Source organism: Balaenoptera borealis, assembly GCF_965194805.1.
Source record: "Balaenoptera borealis genome assembly, chromosome: 3".
In the NCBI taxonomy this organism is placed as follows: Eukaryota; Metazoa; Chordata; class Mammalia; order Artiodactyla; family Balaenopteridae; genus Balaenoptera; species Balaenoptera borealis.
In genome coordinates, this window is record NC_138866.1 from 173,831,079 (window position 1) to 173,852,015 (window position 20,937).

The window sequence follows — 20,937 nt, forward strand, 5'->3', positions numbered from 1 at the left end:
TTAAGTTTATTATTTACTTAGAGATTCATTTATAATATCTTTCATATAAATTGATTGGTGATATGGGTCCTTTCTGCTGCTGTTTCTTCTGTAGGTTTCATTTATGGATTGTTTTGAAACAGCTGGTATTTTCCTATGTGATTTCCTTCCCTATTCAGGGTTCTGATCTTTAATGTAATTTTTATCTAGACAGTACTGTTCTCTCTTCTCTCTCTGATTTACTTTCAGATCCCACCATGTCAAAGACATGAGTTCTTAATTCCACAATTTTAGAACTTCACTCTCATAGAAGATAGCTATTTTAAAATCTGAAGTAAATGAAAAAAATTGGAAAGAATGGTGTGAACTTTCTAGAAATGTTTTATAAATAGCTTAGTTTTGACTACTACTATGACTTTGGTAAGTTATCTCTAATTTTCTTCTGACACATTATAATCTGTCAATATTATCAGTCTCACAAAATGGTAAAAATCAGAACGTACTTCTCTTCATAAATTATCCGTTCAAACCCATTTTCTGGGCATAGTCTTGCAGTTGTCTTACTAGTAGTGATGATGGGATTAGATTATACTTACTTCTGTCCCTTGGACCTCCTGTGACTAACAATAAATGTCTTCATGATATTAGAGGAAAGTCTGAGCTTGTTTCCTAAAATAGAGAAATCACTTTCAAGATGACACATTAATGAGAATCCTCACTTGTCATTTCTATAACTTTCCATATAATTTGAAAGAATTCATCTTTATTACTGATTCCAGAAGTAAATATGACTGAATCTAACTGGCATATTGTCTGCACTCATTCTTTCATCTTTAATAGCTTCTGACATTACTTCCTAATTCTGTTATCAAAAATATTCACTAAAGTAAGGGAATCTGGGAATGTGATTAGCTGTGTACCAGAAAGTGGAGGAAAAGGGTTGATGAACAGCTAGCTAATCTCTGCTGTGGTTCACTGACGTTCACTGGTGTATAAAATTTCATTGTGAATATACCACATTTTATCTATTACATTATCCTCAAAAAGGAAATAGGGTTTTTCCCAGTTATTTTGCTATTACAAAAAGAAAAAAAAAATGTTGCTAAGAGCATCTCCTGTTTATAAAGACATCCTTCACACCACAGTTTCTTAAGGTATTTACACAGTAGTCACATGGTTTCTTTATGGTATTTACATATGTTTACATAGTATTTAGATGGTTTCTTTAAGGTGTTTACCTGGTACAGGATAGGTGTTTATAGTATAATGACAGATGGTGGCTTAACACAGTTAAGTGTCAAACGTCTAATTCAGAAACCTGACCTGCGCCATCACCACAAGCAGCCACTACACATCATCTATCCCATCGTCCTTGTCCATCAAAAGGGGCACATGGTTAGGAGACCACCCGCCTTCGCACGTGCAGAGACTGTCAGTATCCCACTCTCAAAGTTTCACAGGTACTCCCCTAGTGCTATCCTTGGAGATAACAAAAAAGCATCTTTCATTTTTTTAAAATGGTTTATACATGCAGGGTTGTTTCCTAAAGGAGAGGGAGCCTACATTCTACTTTATGTAGGGGGAATATTTCCACTTCAAAATACATCGCTATACCAAAACCTCTGTAATTATTAACCATAATTAAATATGAGGATAAAAGTTCAGCTAGCATCCAGCGAGCGTCTACTGAGTATGCCCCACGTGTTCCATCAGTATTGCCGTATTGAACTATTGTGACATCTCTGACAGGCATCTATTTACATTTTTTTAAAAAATGAGGCTCAAAAAAGTGAAGTGACTTTCCCATAGTCATAAAACATATAGCTCCAATTCTAGAGCTCTCTTATCGAAAAAACAGCTCTTTACCCAAAAATGTACAAGAACTCAGTCTGATTCTTATATATTCCAATGAAATTTTTACTTACTTTTCTGGGACTAAGTTTTTCAGAAAAAGAATGTTTGCTAAGCCTTTTAATACTAATGACTTCTAAACAATATTTTGTTTTTTAAAAAATGTTCGTCAGTCCATTTATTATTAGCAAATAAAACTAAGTATACACGAAACTTACTCAAGTATTTATTTCAATAAAGTACTCTTAACATTATGTGGCAGACTGAACTCCACACGGAAGAATCTGTACAGAAGGATGATCTGCTGTATATCTCAAGCATTTTTTTAAATGAAGTCTTAAATAACTTAAATTTTGCAGAAACAACAATTCCAAACTAAATTCCTATGAAAAAACAAAACTCCCAGAAGTTTATCAGTTTGACTGTTGAACATCTGAGCATATTAGAAATGGGTTTGTAACAAATAACGACTGATATCTGGATGGCCAAAACTATTTAAATCTGCTTTACATAAACTTTTATTTACCTTTTTTCTTTCCTTTTTTTTTTTTTTTTTTTAAAGGAGCATAGAATAGAATGACTAAATGAAATACACATCTAAAATGAAAAAAAAAAATTTTTTTTAAATGTAACTTCAGCCATTCAAGTACTTCCCCAACAAACCATGTAGCAGCACTATATTAATGAGTTTTAACATTTCTGCTTAATTGCTTTATTCTTGCCTATATTTTAATAAATATGAAACTTCCTACAGGCAGGAAGAGAGCCAAATAATAAAAAGAAATAAATAAGCTATTAAATATACATTTAAGAGTACAGTGGTGCCAACCACATTCAGCACACACCCAAAACAACAGCTGAGCATTACATCACTATAGATACTTGCAGCCTAACACCATTTATACTAGCACTAGCATCTTGCCCCTACGCTCAAAGCCTAACTAGCTATACTGAGCATTTCTAACCTATTTCTAAGCATGTCCAGTAGAATCAGGGAACACAGTTTTAGTTACTTTCCTCATTCACTGCTAACGTGCCAGAAAGTATCTGCTAATCACAAAAATGCAGTGATAGAATGACCACATAGCGCAACAACAACAAAAGTTCTAAAAATTTAATACTATACTGATAGAATAGTCTTCTTAAATATAAAGTTCCTAAAATCTCATTCCATGCCAAAGATTTTCAAATTATAAAGGAAAGAGATTAAATTTCCAAAATATTTTTCTGCAAAGGATTTCTGAAGAAATTACTTTACTAACCTAAAGTTTAGTTAAGTCTCTCATTAACAAATATTCTCTACTAGCAGAGAAGGACACTGAAGAAAAGGTATTATTCTAAAATCAATCAGGAAAACCCGTGAGAATTCTCATACCCTCTACTGGGAGTACGATCTTTCTGTAAACCCTCTTGGTAACATTTATCAGTTTATCAATTTTATACCTGTTAACCTAGTAACTAATGAAATAATAAGAGATATGGTGAAGATTCATTTTACAAAATGTTCATTCCAAGGTATAATAAACTCAACTTGGAAACTATATCAAAGTCCAACAAGAGCAACAAAAAGGAAGAGTTAAGTAGATTATGATACAGCTGAAATATGAAAAAATTTTAATGACATGGGGAAATGCCCAAAATATAATATTGGGGGAAAAAATAAGATTAAAATGTCACAGTATGACTACAGTTATTTTAATCACACACACACACACACACACACACACACACACACACAGTTTGGAATAAGGGGCCAGGTTTTTTTCCCTAAACAATTCACTGATTTTCTGTAAGGAACAGGCATGGGTGCTAACTTTTCCCATCAGCCTGCAATGCTGTGCAGCTCATCCCTTGCTGACAAGCTGTAATTTGAAAACTTCATCTGTGCTAATGGAATAATCCACTCCTTTCTTGGTACCAAAGTGCCGTATGGCAGAAGTCCCCAACCAGTGCACTGCAATACTCAGAGGCAGCCTCCCAGGCCCTGCATCTCACAGAGCATCTTTCGTGTAGGGCGTACCCTACCATATTACAATTACTTGTTTATACATCTATCTTTTCAATCTTAGAGCAGGTTCCTGGGGAGAGAGGAGAATAATGGCTTATTTCAGTGCCCACCACAAATCCTAACAGAAAGTAGGACACAAAAAATGAATTAAATTTAAATGAATTAAACGAGTAAAGTTTACATAAAACAAGGATAACAGAAAACAAAACGATGACTTTAAAACTTTGTTGGGGAATTACTCCTGTTTACCTACTTCCCCATTTTTCTCATTTGAGACAGTAAGTACATACAGGTCTAACAGACATAAACTCAAATATAGATGTCTATTTTTACACATATTTTCTTGTAAAGAGGCTCTATGACCAGATAATAGAGCTGTTTTCAGAAGCTACTTATTTTCTGATATGAATAAAATTTTGTTTACTCTGAATCAGAGAACAGATTGTATTTTTAGGTTAAAAACAATCACCTCCCTGTCCCTTGGGCAGACAGGAATCTCCAAATTAAGAGGCAAGCTTAAATTTCAGTTCATCCTAGCTACCAACGAAATAATGCAGTCCCCTCTGAGCAGACGCAGCGATACTGAGCATGTCTAGAGGCTGGAGAAGATATGGGTACAGAAGGTCAGACCCATATCATGTGGTTTCACTATTTTGTTTGAAGCACTGTAATGACCTAGAGTATCATCTTGCTAAATGTACATACAGATAAGTTTTCTGAATCTATGTTGATTTTAGATTCTCAAAGACACTACACTGGCAACCAATGTTAATAGTTGCCTCAATTTCACTAGACTGAACTATGGAAAAATTTCGCACAATTTTATATAGCTAAGATGGAAACGTGCAGATAATATAATCCAACTTAATCATTCACCATTTTACAGAACACTGAGTCTCCAAGAGGTTAAGTAACTTGCCAAAAGTTACAAATTATTAGTGATCCAAACTATTCATTAGGGTCCAATTGAAGAACAGAGAAGGCAGAGAGTATTACTCCAATGGATCAGGAGCAAATGGGAAAATAATTCATAAAAGATGCTGAAATGGTTTTTTAAATGTGTAAAAAATAGGTCTCCCTATGTCAGCTTGGGTGAAGGCACCCCATACCACATGAATTATTCATTTACCCACAAGCTCTCGATGAATGTAGAGAGCTAGTGAGTAAATGAATCATAGCCTGATATTTCCAGGAGAGCAAGGGCATCCTGGTACATAAGGCCAGCTCTGTCCTACTGGAAACTTGCCCTAGTGAATAGGAAGAAGGTGGGAAGCTAAAAGGGAGTCACATAGACCGTACTTAGAATTACTACATCTCGGAAATAGGATATTCTCCCCCCACCTTTTCCTTACCTTTTGCTGAAAGATAGCTTAAAACAGAAACTCAATATACAGAATATCAAATATACAGAGTTGCTCTGTCTGGGGACAGGGGCAGGAAGAGTTTGTACAGAAACCTGTTCCATTTTGCTAGTTTCCCAGAAACCCTAACAGTCTGTTAAGAAGTTTAAAAATCAGAGATGTAGTTCAACCAACTTACTTTACAAATACAAAAACGGAGGTCCAGAGAGACTTGCTGATGGTCTCATAGCTAATTAGTGACACAGCTTAGGCTAGAACCTAAGTTTCCAATCTCCTGATCCTGGAACTTTCCCACTATATTACACCACGAACAGATTGTTTCAGCAATTTGAAGATCATAGTTTCTGGGTCATGTACCCTTAGTTTTTTCCTTTATAATTGATATTTGTCAGATATAAAATATATTTTCATTAAAAACAAATTAGAAAATAAAGCTAAGCAAAAAAAACCAATAATAATTTAACTTACCTACCATTACCCCTCTAAAGAAAAGTGATGCCAATATTTTGGTGTATATATATCTTTTCAGACTTTTTCATATGTGAATATATACAAATACACACTTTAGAAAAATGCTCTTCTAATCTACTTATTTTTATTTAATACGTTATGAATGTCTTTCCATGTTAATATAACATATATCTACACATTATTTTTAAAGACTGCATGGTATTTCACCATATGAATAAATCAAATTTTATTTATTCATTTTTGTCTTTGTCATTTAGGAATGCACACTGTTTATTAAGATTTTTTTATACTACTACTACTACTACTGTTATTATTGTTATTATTGTTACTACTATTACTACAACTACCCGTAGACCAATCTCCATGAAAAACCATGAATAGGTCATTAGGATAAATTCCTAAGAATGGAGTTGCTGGATCAAATCATCATGTTCTGTTTCTTTGTCTTATAGTTTTATATACAAAGTGTCAAAGGGCCATCTATAAAATGGGGAACCAAGTCACAAACCTACGGACAGCATAGCAGACTACTTAACTATGGATATATATTCTAGCCAACACTGGGTAGTTATTTTTTAATCTTTGCCAATATGCTAAAATGAAAATGGTTCTTATTGTTTTATTTTTTTGTTTCTTTCATTAGTAATGAAGCTAAACATCTTTGCATGTAACATCCAATTCTTAAAGACCTATAATATAAATAATATAGAAAAGAATATACAGATATTCAGCTTAGTCTCCAGCTTAAGAATGATAGTCTCCAGCTTAAGAGTGAATTACAAAAGAACGTGTCACTGGAGTTCAGAACACAGTTCTCGTACAAAATGAGGGTTGACAGCAATGCCTTAAAACATAGTAGTAGAAACCAAAGCAAAATCCCTGGGAACTGGAAACGGAGCTTAAAATACACAGGAACCCAGGGGTGACAACCCAGGGAAGCAGACCCCAGATCTCAGAGAGGAGAGAAGCTCCCCAAGGAAGGAGGGTCAAACCAGCTCATGTTCAGATTATTCTGAGCACCGAGATGCACCCTAACTTCAGGACACCAGACACCAGAGCAGGTCCAACTTTGAGTTGCCAGGTCCAGCCAAGGCAGATGACATGAAGTGAGCTAACTGCATCCACGGTCCTTGGGGGGAGACTGGGCTTGGAAATGGAGCAACTTGGCTGCCATCCAACTTCTAATGTGGTAATGTACCGCCTGCTTGTGCCCTTTCAGGCGCATCACGGTTTCTAGGTCGAGCTCAATTGTGTCTTCTTTATTTCAAAAACCCTGCTAAGTAAAAATTTCCAAATGCAGGAGGTACTTGTTTCATAATCTGTTCATGAAAAGTCATGATTAAATATAAAGAAGTATCCTGTACACCTTTTATAGGCACTGGTGGAGCTTACTATTTAAAAGAACGCTGGGATAAAGCCTTTTGGAAGGCTTTAAATTGTTTAAATTGGAAGCAATAAATTGTTTTAATCACTCCATAATTTATGTCCCATAAATACAATTGCCTTTCAACGTAACGTTTTTCTGGAAACTACATTATAAAATGAATCATTTGAATAGATAATATTTTTACATAGAAAAAATGCGTTAATTGGCTAAAACACAGAAATGATTTAACAATACATCAGAAAAGCAAAGATGTAACAATTAGAAACCTCTAAAATCATTTACAAATGCAAACTGTCACAATTTTTAAATAAGCATAAGTATACCAGCTGGATATTATATAAGGAGGAGCTTAAAGTATTATAAAGTACATACAGCACTCATTAAAAATACAAATCCAATATACCATAAATTTCACTAAAAGTTTATAAGGCAGAAATAAGAACCATTAATCATTCAGATCAGCCTGAACAGCCCAAAGGGAATTCTATATTAAAAGAAGGGCTTTTTACACTCCTTTACATTCTTTTGCTTTGGCTACACTGCAAGTAGTTTATGGTTGAGTTGGATACCATGGGGCATTTCTTTAAATACTAGCTGGCTGGACCATCTCCCAAATCAATTTCCAGATTTTTGTTAGTGATGCTGATATTACTGTTATTGTTGTTGTTGAATTAATTCAAATTTGATTAAATAATTATAATTTCCATAGGAAGAAACAAGAGTCTGTCTTCCTATAAAATTATCTTATTTTTGGAAAATTTCTGTCCCTATATCCATTTTAGCTAGGCTAAAATGGTAATGCCGCTCACTCCCTGGACCTTACATCTTTAAAAATCTTTACATTCAAGCAGATATTGTCAATGCAGAAAATATTTAATAAGTAGTTCTTTTTTTTTTTTTAATTTTATTTATTTATTTATTTTTGGCTGTGTTGGGTCTTCGTTTCTGTGCGAGGGCTTTCTCTAGTTGTGGCAAGCGGGGGCCACTCTTCATCGCGGTGCGCGGGCCCCTCACTATCGCGGAGCACAGGCTCCAGACGCGCAGGCTCAGTAGTTGTGGCTCACAGGCCTAGTTGCTCTGCGACATGTGGGATCTTCCCGGACCAGGGCTCGAACCCGTGTCCCCCGCATTGGCAGGCAGATTCTCAACCACTGCGCCACCAGGGAAGCCCCAGTAGTTCTTAAAGACATGTGGAAGATGAAGCTGCATGAAGGATACTAACTTGCTTTGGTCACTCAAATAGACGAGTCAAAGAAACTGAAAATTAGATGACATTATTCCTCTTTTAACGTATTGCTAATACTGTACTCAAAGAAATTAGGTAACTTATCCAAGTTCTTACATCTAGCGAATGATGGGCAAAAGATCTGAACACTTTACAAAAGAAGAAATCCAAGTGGCCAATAAGTTTAAGAAAAGATGCTCAAACTCATTACTCGTGAGGCAAATGCAAACCAAAACCATAATAAGATACTATGACACATACACCAAAATGGCTAAAAGAAATATTTTTTTTTTTTTTATAAATGAGTGTTGTATAAAATGCTTTTTTTTTTTTTTTTTTTAATAAATTGTTTATTTATTTTAAATGGCTGTGTTGGGTCTTCATTTCTGTGCGAGGGCTGTCTCTAGTTGTGGCAAGCGGGGGCCACTCTTCATCGCGGTGCGCGGGCCTCTCACTATCGCAGCCTCTCTTGTTGCGGAGCACAGGCTCCAGACGCGCAGGCTCAGTAATTGTGGCTCACGGGCCCAGTTGCTCCGCGGCATGTGGGATCTTCCCAGACCAGGGCTCGAACCCGTGTCCCCTGCATTGGCAGGCAGACTCTCAACCACTGCGCCACCAGGGAAGCCCAGAAATATTTTTTAACTGGCAAACAATGACTGGCAAGGATGTAGAGTAACAAGAGTTCTCAAATACTGCTGATGGGAATATAAATTGGTATAAGCACTGTGAAAAGCTGCTTGGTAGCGTCTGTCAAAGTTGGGCCATAAAACGTACACATCCCTTGTCCCAGTAACTCCACTCCTAGTTAAACACTCAGCAGAAATCCATACATATAAAGCCATGTGCAAAAATGTCCACAGCAGCATTATGTGTAGTGGCCGAAATCGGAAACAAGCCAAATGCCATCAAAAGTAGAATGGATAATAAACTATGTTATATGCATACAATGAACTACTATAAATAAATTTTTCTAAGTTTACAGCTAATGCAACAACATGGATGAATTTGGAAGCTAATCCTAAGTGAAAAAAAGTCAAACATAAAAGGGTACTTACGGTGCAATAATATTCATAATAAAATTTAAAGCAGGCAAACCAATACATAGTGATGGACGCCTAGATAGTTATCGTCTTTGGAGGAGGGGAGAATACTGCAAGGGGCATAACAGAGGCTGAGAGGCTGTTACTGCTTTGTAGCTTTATCAGAGTAATGATTCCACAGGTGCGTCCACTTTGTAAAATTCATCAAGCTACGGATTTATGATTTAAAGATATTTTAGGTATTGCTATATTTCTAGTCACAATGTTTACATGTTTGTTAAAATGTGTTCATGTCTAATTAAACATGAATCTGGCCGTCACTGTCACGCTAAACACCCTACAACAGGCTTCCCATCACCCTGGGAAGACACTCCGAAACCCTCCTCTTACAGACCCTCCTGGGACCTGGTCCTGGATATGCCTGATTCCCTCAGTCCTCTCCCTCCGTTCACGATTCCTGCCACACCAGTCTCCCGGCTGCCTCAAACACACCAAGCTCCTTCCCATCTCGGGGACCTTACCTGTGCAATCCCTCTACCTGGAGTGCTGATATTTGCATGGCTTTAGGATTCTGCTGACACATCATCGACTCAGAGAAGTGACCTCAGAGGGACTTTTCCTGACCACCTTTATCTAAACTAGTCTCCCCATCGCTCCATCTTACTTTATTTTTCCTCATAGCACTTGTCACAATCTTGTCACAAATATACAATATTGTATATTTGATTATTGATTGTCTGTGCCCCTCCCCTCCCCCATTAAAATGTAAGGTCCGTAAGAGCAGGGACTGTGTTTTGTTCACACCAGAATAGCAGCACAGAGCAGGGGCATAAAATATTGTAGCGAATGAATAGAAATTGAGTATCTTCTCCCATAAGGGAAAGTTTGCACTTGTAATTATATATTTATTTCTGTGCATTTGTTTCCTATCTGTCTCTCCCACTCCGCTAACAGTCACCATCTTACAGACAAGGCCTAGCAGAGCAGCCATACGCACTGAATCAGCATGTCCGGAAGCAAAAGATATAGTACATTAATGCACCACTGAAACTTCACTTTTCTCTAAGCTCACTACAAATATGCATTGTAAGAGCCCAGTCAGGATCTAAACACTGTGATTACTGCCTGAGTTAAGCTCCTTTAATCTCCAGGCCCTAAAAAGCACCGTTTCCCCCTCCCCACCAAGCGTAGGTCCAGAATCATCAATGTAACAGAATATTTTGACTGATCGCCATTATTTACGGTAACCCTAACCTGCTCCCTCCCGTGCAGAAAGGAGTTACCACGGCACGCCTGAGATCGCTATCCTCAGAAAGGCCTGCTTATGAGGTTGGCCCTTGGTTAGCATCTGGGAATCTGGACTTCAGGAGGGTTCCCCCCATTCCCTAACAGAGAAGACTGGCCCACTGGGCCTCAACTGTTAGTACAAACAATGTGGTTTATGCTGACCGCCTGCCTTCCTTCTGGGAGTCTGGAATTTTGGCATATGCTAGTCACATGACCAGCCCCCAATGAAAACCTTGTCTCGAACGAGCGTCCCACATAGACAACATTTTACACGTATTGTCTCAGTTTGTTGCTGAAGGAATTAAGTGCATCTCGTGTGACTCCACTGGGAAAGGACCCCTGGAAGCTTGTGCATGGTTTTCTCTGAGCTTTATCTCATGTGCCTTTGCCCTTTGCTAATTCTGCTTCGTATCCTTTTGCTGTAATGAATCATAGTTCTGAGTACCACTGTGTCGTGAATTCTGTAAGTCACTGAACCAGGAGGTGATCTGGGGGATTCCACCCCACATCTCCCAGTTCTGAAATGGATGATGATCAGTCACAACTGTAGAAAAACAAAGAGGGGCTTCCCTGGTGGCACAGTGGTTAAGAATCCGCCTGCCAATGCAGGGGACACGGGTTCGAGCCCTGGCCCAGGAGGATCCCACATGCTGTGTAGCAACTAAGCCCGTGCGCCACAACTACTGAGCCCGCATGCCGCAACTACTGAAGCCTAGAGCCTGTGCTCTGCAACAAGAGAAGCCACCGCAGTAAGAAGCCCACGCACTGCAACGAAGAGTAGCCCAACTCGCCTCAACTAGAGAAAGCCCACGTGCAGCAACGAAGACCCAACACAGCCAAAAATAAAATAAATAAATTAAAAAAAAAAAAAAACGAAGAGAACAGTGACCCCCGCCTTCTAGCATTCCTGCCTCTGTGCGGTCCCCTCCCCTTGAGTGTGGGCTGGACCCGATGATTTGCTTCTAATGAATGGAATTCGGCAAATGTGATGGGTGTCACTTCCAAGATCAGATTACAAAAGACTGCAACCTCGGCCTTGCCCACACTCTCTCTCTCTCTGGCTCTCCTCCTTTGCTGCTTATGATGTAAGAATTACTTTTTGTTACGACTGGAAGAAGGAAGCCCTGAAAATCCTCTAATCAGATTATAGATCAGAACACTAAAATCCAGAGAATTGACAGAATTGTTCAGAATCACACAACCAAGAGGTGGCAGAGCAGACAAATACGCAGGAGCCTCTACTCATCGTCCAAGGCTCTTTCTTTCCACCAGACCATCCGACTTGCCAAGCAGCTTTCCCCAAAGCTGGGGAGGAGGGAACATCAAAAGCTAACGTTTGTAAGTGCTTTTCTCCTTGCGATCAAGTCCAACTATCATCAAGACAGACGAATCTGCCATTCCATTCATCCACAGACCATCTGGACTGTCCTTCTGGAATCTGCCTTTTCCTTCAGAAATTTCCATTTTGTCCTTCTCATTCATTTAAACCTGATTTCACCCATCAAAAGCTCCCAGGCAGTATACCTCGGTCAAGACAGAGTCAGCCTCTGGGCCCTCTAAGTAACAGATCCAGAGGCAGCCGGCTTGACGTTCACCATCAATATAATCCAGATATTTAAACTAATAGGTCATTATTCTAACTTAACCACTTTGCAGCTCAAGAGCAATTATGAATATCGCTAAAGGACATTAACAACACCACTTTTTAAAACTTTATTTCAACATTAAACTCTCCTCGCATAGACTGTGTTTATCATGAATTGCTTATATTTACCAACTCATAATATATTTATGTTTATATTTATATGTATTAATAATGCTAAAGTTTCAGTATCAGAAGGGCTAAGAAAGTGACTTATCAACTAACAATCATTACAAAAGGCACCTAAACCTCACAGCTACCACTATTTAAGGCAAAACCAAATTCTCCCTTTTTGTTTCCTTATCTTTCTTTTAACCTTTTATCTCTTCTTCAATCCTGTGTATCCATCATTCCAGACATTCCTATCCCTTTTTTCCCCCTTCTCTTCTCCTTTTTTTTTTTTTGAGGTTGAGTAGTCTTTATTCTGGGTGGCCAAAGGTCCAATTCCCTTCTCCTTTTTCCTTCTGTTTTTCTCTATTGCTCTCTACATTGGTCATCAGTTGGAAATATATATATATTTATATTCCAACATACATACAAAAATTGTTTATCATTTACTCTACATTCTTAATACAGCTTTAGAATTACTAGTTTTAAAAAAGCTGATGAGTTGCTATTATCAGTATATCAACTCCTTCAGTACAGAGTGACAGGTAAGGGCAGGCACTCCAGAGCTTGACCCCCCCCACCCCCCCCCACCCCCCCCCCCACCCCCGCCCCGAGGTTTACATCCCATCCTGCTCTGCAGCTTCTAGGCTGTGTGGCCCTGGGCAAGTAACGTAAGCCCTGTTTCATCTGTTTCCTCACTTGTAAAATGAGAATATGAAAATAATATCATCTCTGTAGCGTTGCTATAAGAATTAAAGGAGGTCAACTACGTAAAGTGTCTGACATACATACTAAGTGCTCGCTAAATGTTACCTATTTTTACCTCTCACAAAATATTGAACTAAAAAGCTCCTTGTGACATTTTTTCAGCATTTTAGAGCCTTGGTGTTATAAGGCTAGTCACAGGGACACGGGGATGGTTTTTATCTCTCCTATCTTAGACCAGTAATTCTGAGAGTTACAATTTTAGGTGAATGGTTCTCAAACACTGCTGGTGAAATGTAGAAATGATCTGCTTGGATTTCTCCTAACAGCGATTAAGAGGCTTCTCTCCTTGAATCCTCAGCCCCCATGATTTCACCTGCAAGCTCTACCTGTGGAAAATTAGCCATCTGTGTGTCTTGGCAATGTCAGTGGTACCCCGGGAAGTGTAAGTGTTTCTGCTAATCTCATATTCACCCTGCCCAGCGGAAAGCTTCTTCCAGCTGGTATCAGCTACACATCTCCAGGCCCAGGCCACGTACGTGGAAGTGGGCAGTGCACATAAGTGAGAGAGAAGATGACAAAAACAGCACACCGCAGGCTACACAGATGGTGGAACTGGAAGTCAAGCCAAGAGAAAAGGCCATTTCCACTATTATGCCTCGCAAGGCAAAATCCTAGGGTCCTTAACCTGAAGTCCTCCTTTTCAGGCTACCTGAATTAAAATAATAAAAGTTAAAGATGGTTCCGGTTTTTCCCATCTATGTCAATAATGAAGCATGAAACAAGAAAAGTTGAGTTCTTGTTCTTTAGGTTCAGGTATCCTGAATTAACTGGTCTCTTATCCAGCGATTAAAAAAGAAGCACTTAACCCCTTAGAATTTTTTTTTTGCCTTAATTTTTAAAGGAAGATACAATGTGAAGTAATATTCAAAGAAAAACAGTTCAATTCAGCATCTCTTGAAAAAACAAGCCAACAAAAACCAGCTTTAACTCTTTCCAGGCGGAGCTTTAAAGTGCAGAAGAATCACCGGAGGATCTTGCTAAAATGCTAATTCTTAAGTCTGGGTTGCGACCTCAAAGTCTGCATTTCTTACAAACTTCCCAGAAGCACAGACACTACTGGTCTGTGGACCACAGAGCAGCGAGAATTGAAGATACCTTAAGTGTCCAAAGGCCTATTCCCAATTCCCTAGGTTATCAAGTGAAAGCCTCCTTCGACTGGTGTGAGAAACAACAGCTTGTCCTAACAGCTCTAAGGAACAGAGTGAGCCCTAGGCTACCAACTGCTTCTTAATAATAAAGGAGAGGAGCTTCAAGGGGGAGGGGGAAGCAATTTAAAAAAAAAGTTCTCCACCATGGAAGAGAGGAAAAATTTAAGCCTGGGTCCTCAGTGTGGCTCTCTCCTGGTTTCCAATTCAAGGCAACAATCCAGCATTCCTCTCTGGCTCTCCTTCCCTGAAATGGACTTATATACAGAATGACTATTTCTGTGAAATAATAAAGTTGCTAATCACTTTTATAATCTTCTTTCAGAGAAAACAAATGGATCTTCTTTAACGGTACGATTATTTTTCCCTTCGTAACATTTTATAACAAATTTGAATAGAACACTTCATTGGGAAGGGGACAAGTGAGTAAGAACCTAAAGAAAGTGACGCGGTGAGCCATGCGGAGATCTGCGAGAAGAGCACTTCAGGAAGAGGGAACAGACAGCAAGAGCAAAGGCCCTGGGGTTGAACAGCAAGGAGACCGGTGTGGTTAGAGAAGAGTGAATAGGGAAAGATCTAAGTGGAAACAAGGTCATGGTGACGATGGAGGGAGGGGGACAAATCACATAAGGCCTTGGGCTTTTATGCTGAGTGAGCCGGGCAGTCTTTGGGGGCTCTGAGTAGAGTAACTACGTTCTGATGTTGAACAGGATCAGACTGGCTGCTGAGCGAAAAACAGGCTGTAGGCTCTATACAAACACAAACAAAGAATGACAGTGCCAGGACCTCCCTTGCTTGGTGTTTCTCAGTTTTCCTTCTGAGTTGTGCAGTATCAGTTGCACTGGATTTGTGGGAAAACCAAAAACTGGCTGATGGGCTCTGTCATCGACATGAAGCTTTAATGCCCAACTCCTTGGATCTGACTCTGCTGCCCGCGAACAGTCAGCCCCTAGTTCTAAATGCTGATTAGAACATTTGAAATTTCTCACATACCAACAAGAAAACAGGGAGAGAGAAACACAGGGTTCTTCTCTGCCTAATGCTGTTGTGGGAATTAACAATATGACTATCTATAAAATTTTAAACTTCACCCATCTCTCACAAAGTTTGTCATAATTAATATAAGATGTCTTAGATTGTCTCAAAGATTGTCTTAATATAAGATGTATTTTGTTAAAGTTATGCATCACTGACCCAGTAATTTCGTTTCTGAGATTGTATCCAATGAAAATAATCCTAAACAGGAAAACAATTTTAATCACAGAGATATTCACCATACGTTATTTCTAAAGCAAAAATCTAGAAGCAATTTAAATGTTCAACAACAGACAGTTAATTATATTGATAATATACATAAAATATTAAATATGTTATATATGCGTGTGTATATCCTCTAGCTAGAATATTATGCAGCTGTTAAAAATGATGTCACAACATGGCAAAATGTGCATAATACGATTACAACTCGTAAAATACACTCTCCCGCCCACCACACACACATACATAGAGGGAAAAAACACTGTGCACAGGAAAAAGAAACCTGGCAGTATACGTATCAAAATATTAGCAGGAGTTGTACTGAACTAGGTAAATCAACTTTATATTTTCCAACTTTTACATGTGACCATACATTTTATTTACAGGGTTTTTTTTCTTTTTTCTTTTTTTACAACTTTAGAAATTAAATTAATGGAACCACTTTACTCCCATCTTTTTATTTCCAATATAAATGTCACAGAGCATCACCTCTAGGTCTACTGTATTAACCTAATATATATAGTAATAATAGCAAGCATGTATTAAGCACTTATCACGCCAGGCACTGTGTGAAACGCTGTATCCAGGTGGTCTCATTTAATCGTCACAACACTGCACAACGCAGGTACTGTTAGAAGTGAGGAAGCAGAGGTGAGTAATGCTAGAGTCACCACAGAGCCAGCTCCTTCCTCATCCTGCCTTTTCATCTACTCCTTTTCTTTCTTTCCCATGCTCCCCTACCAATACCATAAGCCTTCCAAAGGTGTCCAGCAACATCCCTGGGCACTGCTTAGCTTCAATAATAAAACTCAAATAAATCCAGCTGCTGCCCTAAAGTCTTTCTATAAATCAGAAGTTACACACTGGAAGCTGAGAGCCACATCTGGCCACAGATGTGTTTTGCTTAGATCTCAGTATTTTGAAAAACTTGAATTAGTCATCTCCTGAAGCTGAATCCCCAGTTAGCCAGAGTCTTCACCAGCCCCTGTTGTCCTATACTTGACTCTCCCCAACTCCCTTTACACTTTTATGGAACCTGCCTAGTCCCAAAAGCATTGAGTCGGTGACTTCCACCAAATACTTTAAGTGGTGACATAAAAGCCACAGGAGATGTGGTCACTTGCCATTTTTACTTCATGCTAAGTTCTGCAAACTCTTCTTCTGAGAGATGCGAGCAACTAAATGGCCTACTGTCAGATTTAAACCACAGGGTAAGTAGCAACAGCAATCCTGCAAAACCCCAGGCCAAGGCATGTCCGAAAGCACTTTCTATTGCTGGCTTACTGGATCAACTCATCCCTGGATTCTGTTGCAACCACAAAATTCCTTTGGGATTAGCTAGAATGAAGAAGTCTTGACAAGGTCCCGGATCTTAAAGTAGAAAGTTTTCTGATGACACCAATAAGTTGAGTAATAGGGTCAAACTAAATACTATTTTTCTTTTACATGCTAAGATAATTGTAGTATCTATCTTCTTTCATTCTCTAAGTAGACATTCAAAATCCATATTTTTTATGGTAATGTAAATCCATTAGGGAAAGAACTAGAAAGTGCATTGAGGGATCAATCTCTTGCTGGAAAAAATATAGATGAAATGACCTTCTCCATCTCTAATTTCTCTGATAAATTAGTCTATTGTGCCCAACAGAAACTATGAAAACACCTTGTCACCATTCCAGAATAAAGAGAATATGGCATAAAGAAAGGTATTAGGGACCCAAAAGTCCCACTTGGAACTAAGTTCATGTCTCATAACGTTCTGTTCATGCCATGGCTATGGGGGAACCGAGAAATGGCAGGGTGTGTGTGTGTGTGTGTGCGTGCGCGCGCGTGTGTGTGTGTGTATGTACGTTGGGTGGGGTACATTTCACTTATCATTCACTGCTTTCAATATTTTTAATTTAGTTTTTCTTCTAAATTTCAAACAATACTAAAGAACTTTTTAAAATAATGAAGACAGAAATCCACAAAGTGATTAATAACCCTACAAGGTAAATAATTCATAAGATTCACTTATAACTGGAACAAAAGATATCAATCAGGTTTCTTTCTATTTTCTAACAGAAGCTATTATGTTAAATATGTACAATATTATTTATGAATTACAAAAGCAGACTGTACTTGATAATAACAATGCTGATTGAAGGTTGAAGGGAGAAATAAGAGTTTTTGCTTCTTAGGGGAGAAAACTCAAAAGCATATGATAACTGTCATTAAAAAAAAATACCCAGCAAAGTTCCTCTATCGCAAAATAACTATTTTCTCAAAAGGCGGTCTAGTAGTCGAATATCAGATTCTAAACAAGAACTCACATTTAATCCCATACATTTCCCAAAGAAATCAAGAACTGTATTTCATTAAAAATGAAAAAATAGTTAAAAAGCAACTCATTCCAAATCTTGCCTACCTTCTTATAAATATAATGTTAAATGTCTCTAAAAATGTATAACATTTGCCGAGTCTCAATTTATTGCTTTAATTTTTCCTAGTTTTATTTTTTAAGTAATTTGTTCTAACTTCCCCTCCCCCCCACCACTTAAAGCTCTACAAATAAAGTCTCATCTGTGCAACTTCAGAGTTAAGTCTTTTAGAGGAATTCAGAGGATGAGATTTGAGATACGCCATGCTGAACAAGTATTTCAATAAACAGTCATAGTCTAAAGATTACTTTTTCACTGTTACCGGAAGACAGTGACTTGATAGCCAGCACTTTCACTGATTTTTTTTTTTTTTTGCTTTATACATTACAGTAGTTTTGAATTAAAAAGCAAATATATATATCCAACAAACCTGACCGCTCCATGCACAATAGAGATTGCACAGTAAACTCCAATTGTGGTTGATCATGCAGTCTAAAATCCTGAACTGGGCCATGACCGCCTATAGCGCAGCCTGCGCGTCTTCTCTGACTCAGCCCTCGTCAGCACCGAGGGCTGTTACGGGAGCTCTGCAGTCATGCGATCGGCAAATAGGATCTTCCCCTCCTTTTCCTGTCCAAGCAGCAATAGCTCACTGGCAGAACAACATCATCTTTCCAAACGCTGGTACGTTCACACTGTTACATCATGAAGGAAAGTCTTTTCCTAAAAGTCTTCTTCTATATTTATGATTATTTGCTTTTTAAAAAGATTATTGCTTTTTCCTTCTTTCTGGGTATCATAGGCTAGCCTTTATACATTCAATGAAATCACAACTTAGGGAGGTGGTATAATAAATCAATCATGCCGACTGCATCCCACAAGCCAGCTCCCGACGACTCGAGGCTGAGGCAGCACCGGTGACCCTGACGCTGTGCTCAATCCAGAGGGTGGGTACCTCTTGGTCCTCTCTTCATCTCTCAGGACATCTTACACTGTAACAACCCCTTAGATGTCTCTCATCCTGGGTACCGTATTACCACTCTTGGTTTTCTTCCTATTCTCTAACCATTCTTTCCTTGTAAGAAAGCAGATGTCAACTGCCACCTACAAATGTATGACCGGGAGCCAATGGCTTAACTTTTGAGCCTCAACTCATTCAGCTGTAATATGGAGATAATTTTAACACCTGCTCTCATGGAGTTTTTAGTATGAAATAAAATAACATCTGTAACGTACTTGAAACAGTATCTAACAGACACCTAACAAATAATTATTACTATTCTTAAGATGGGCTTCCTTCCTGTCTAAATTAGAATTCTACCTCATGTCTCACACTATCCCTAGATGATGTCATCCTCCAGACGCATGATTTTAATTATGAATTACTTCCAAACCTCTCTTCAGCTCCACCCTTTCTCCCAAGCTCCAAATCTGTATGTCTGAATTCTCGCTAAGCACATGCACCTAGAAACCTTAGACCACGTGTCCAAAATGGAACGGGTCTTCCCTTTCACAACCTGCCCCAGCGCTGTACCATCTCATTTGCATAATGGCAGCACCATTCATCCCTTTGGTCAGGCAAACAGAAACCAGAGTCCGCCAGACTCCCTCTTCCTTACCTCACATCCGGTTACCAACTCCTGGCACTTCAAATAAAATCTGTAGTAAATCTGTCCCTTTTCCATTCCCACTGTCACTGCCTATATGGAGACCCCCATCAGCTTGCTCCTGTACTCTAAGCTGGTCTCCCAAACATTCTGCCTCACTGCTTCTGCGACCTTGCCCACAGAGGACCACCTAAAGAATCTTTGAAAAACACTGCAATGGCAAATAAGTTCAAAAAGACTGCTCAGAGTCTAAGTACAAAGGTCAGATTCAAAGGCCTCAAGATCTAAAAAGCGAGGCTCCTGGAAAGTTTGTTTTTAACCAGTTCTTCTTAAAGATCTTTAGCTGGTTTGTCTGCCTCTCTCTTTCCTTAATTGGTGGCGGTCCCTAATGTTTTACCCTTGGCCGTCTTCTCTCTCCTCATCCCTCTCAATGAGCTCATCTTATTCCCCAAGCTATAAGTATAGTCGATGTTGGTTTAATTGACCTCTGCCTAACATGCCTGCCACACAAACCAGAATTCTCAGTTCCAGCTGTATGAATGAATGCTGGCGGGTCCCGTGGCCAGCTCACCTCTTACGCTTGCGAAGATTTTCTCTAGCCACTTATTTCTCCTCCCACCAAATGAGACTCATTGTTCCCACCAAGTGAGACTCACCGCTCCCATCAAATGAGACTCAGGCTTAACACAGTTTATTTTTGCACAAATCCCTTTATGTCAGTTTTACTTTTGGTATTGTTATTATGTAGCTTATATGATATGGAAACTGATAAAATATGAGTCAAAATGAGAGCTGCTATTTCTATGAAAACTTGAATGCTCTGAAAAGACCCAGTAAAGGGTAGTGTTTACTTCTACATTTTTCTCTTCCTTGGTCTTGTACACATCTCTCCAGTGAGATATCAGAACTTCTCCCTAGATGGAGCCATGGGGCATATTCAGAAACTAAGGCTGTTCCCAGAGCATTCTTCTCTTCTTTCTACGTAGCTAACTCCTACCTGACTTAGCGCAAACACAATCTCCCCAGGAAGCTTTTCCCTGATCCCTACACTAGGGGAGGTCTGCCTGCTGTGTATATTCATAGCTCCCTGCGCTTCTCCACTCACTGCACTCTATTACAATTGCTTGGTTCAATTGTTCCCACTTCCCACCACCCAAGTACATCCACGAATGCAGGGACCAGATCGTGTCTGTATTTTTTCACTGCTGTATCCCCAGTACCTGGTACTTAGAAGGTGCTCAACTAATATTTGTTGAATGAGTTAATAAATATGGAAGGACGGTTCTAAGTATAATAGGAATCTTTGGCGCCAGAAGCAGCAAACTCGAATCACTTTAAGATAGAACAATTTTTATCTTGGGGTCTAGGGGGGTCATTAACACCACTTGAGGGCAAAACACAAATTGCGTCTTTCCTCAAATGATCTCACTAAGCTCTTGGA

The 20,937-nt window shown here is 38.9% G+C and overlaps 1 protein-coding gene across 9 annotated transcripts in view; it reads right to left on the reverse strand.

Annotated features, from left to right (window-relative positions):
- The window catches only part of ARHGAP21 (Rho GTPase activating protein 21), a 133,245-nt gene that overhangs the window by 89,588 nt on the left and 22,720 nt on the right, over positions 1-20,937 (reverse strand). For 2 of the 9 annotated variants that reach the window (XM_082385219.1, XM_082385228.1), the window contains exon 1: positions 18,320-19,814. The exons of 6 other annotated variants lie outside the window; for them this stretch is intronic. In XM_082385219.1, the coding sequence (XP_082241345.1) occupies positions 18,320-18,403 (84 nt within the window). In that variant the 5' untranslated portion in view covers positions 18,404-19,814. Of the gene's footprint in view, positions 1-18,319; positions 19,815-20,937 lie in introns of those variants that run through there. One more of the 9 variants, XM_082385220.1, reaches the window with a different exon arrangement.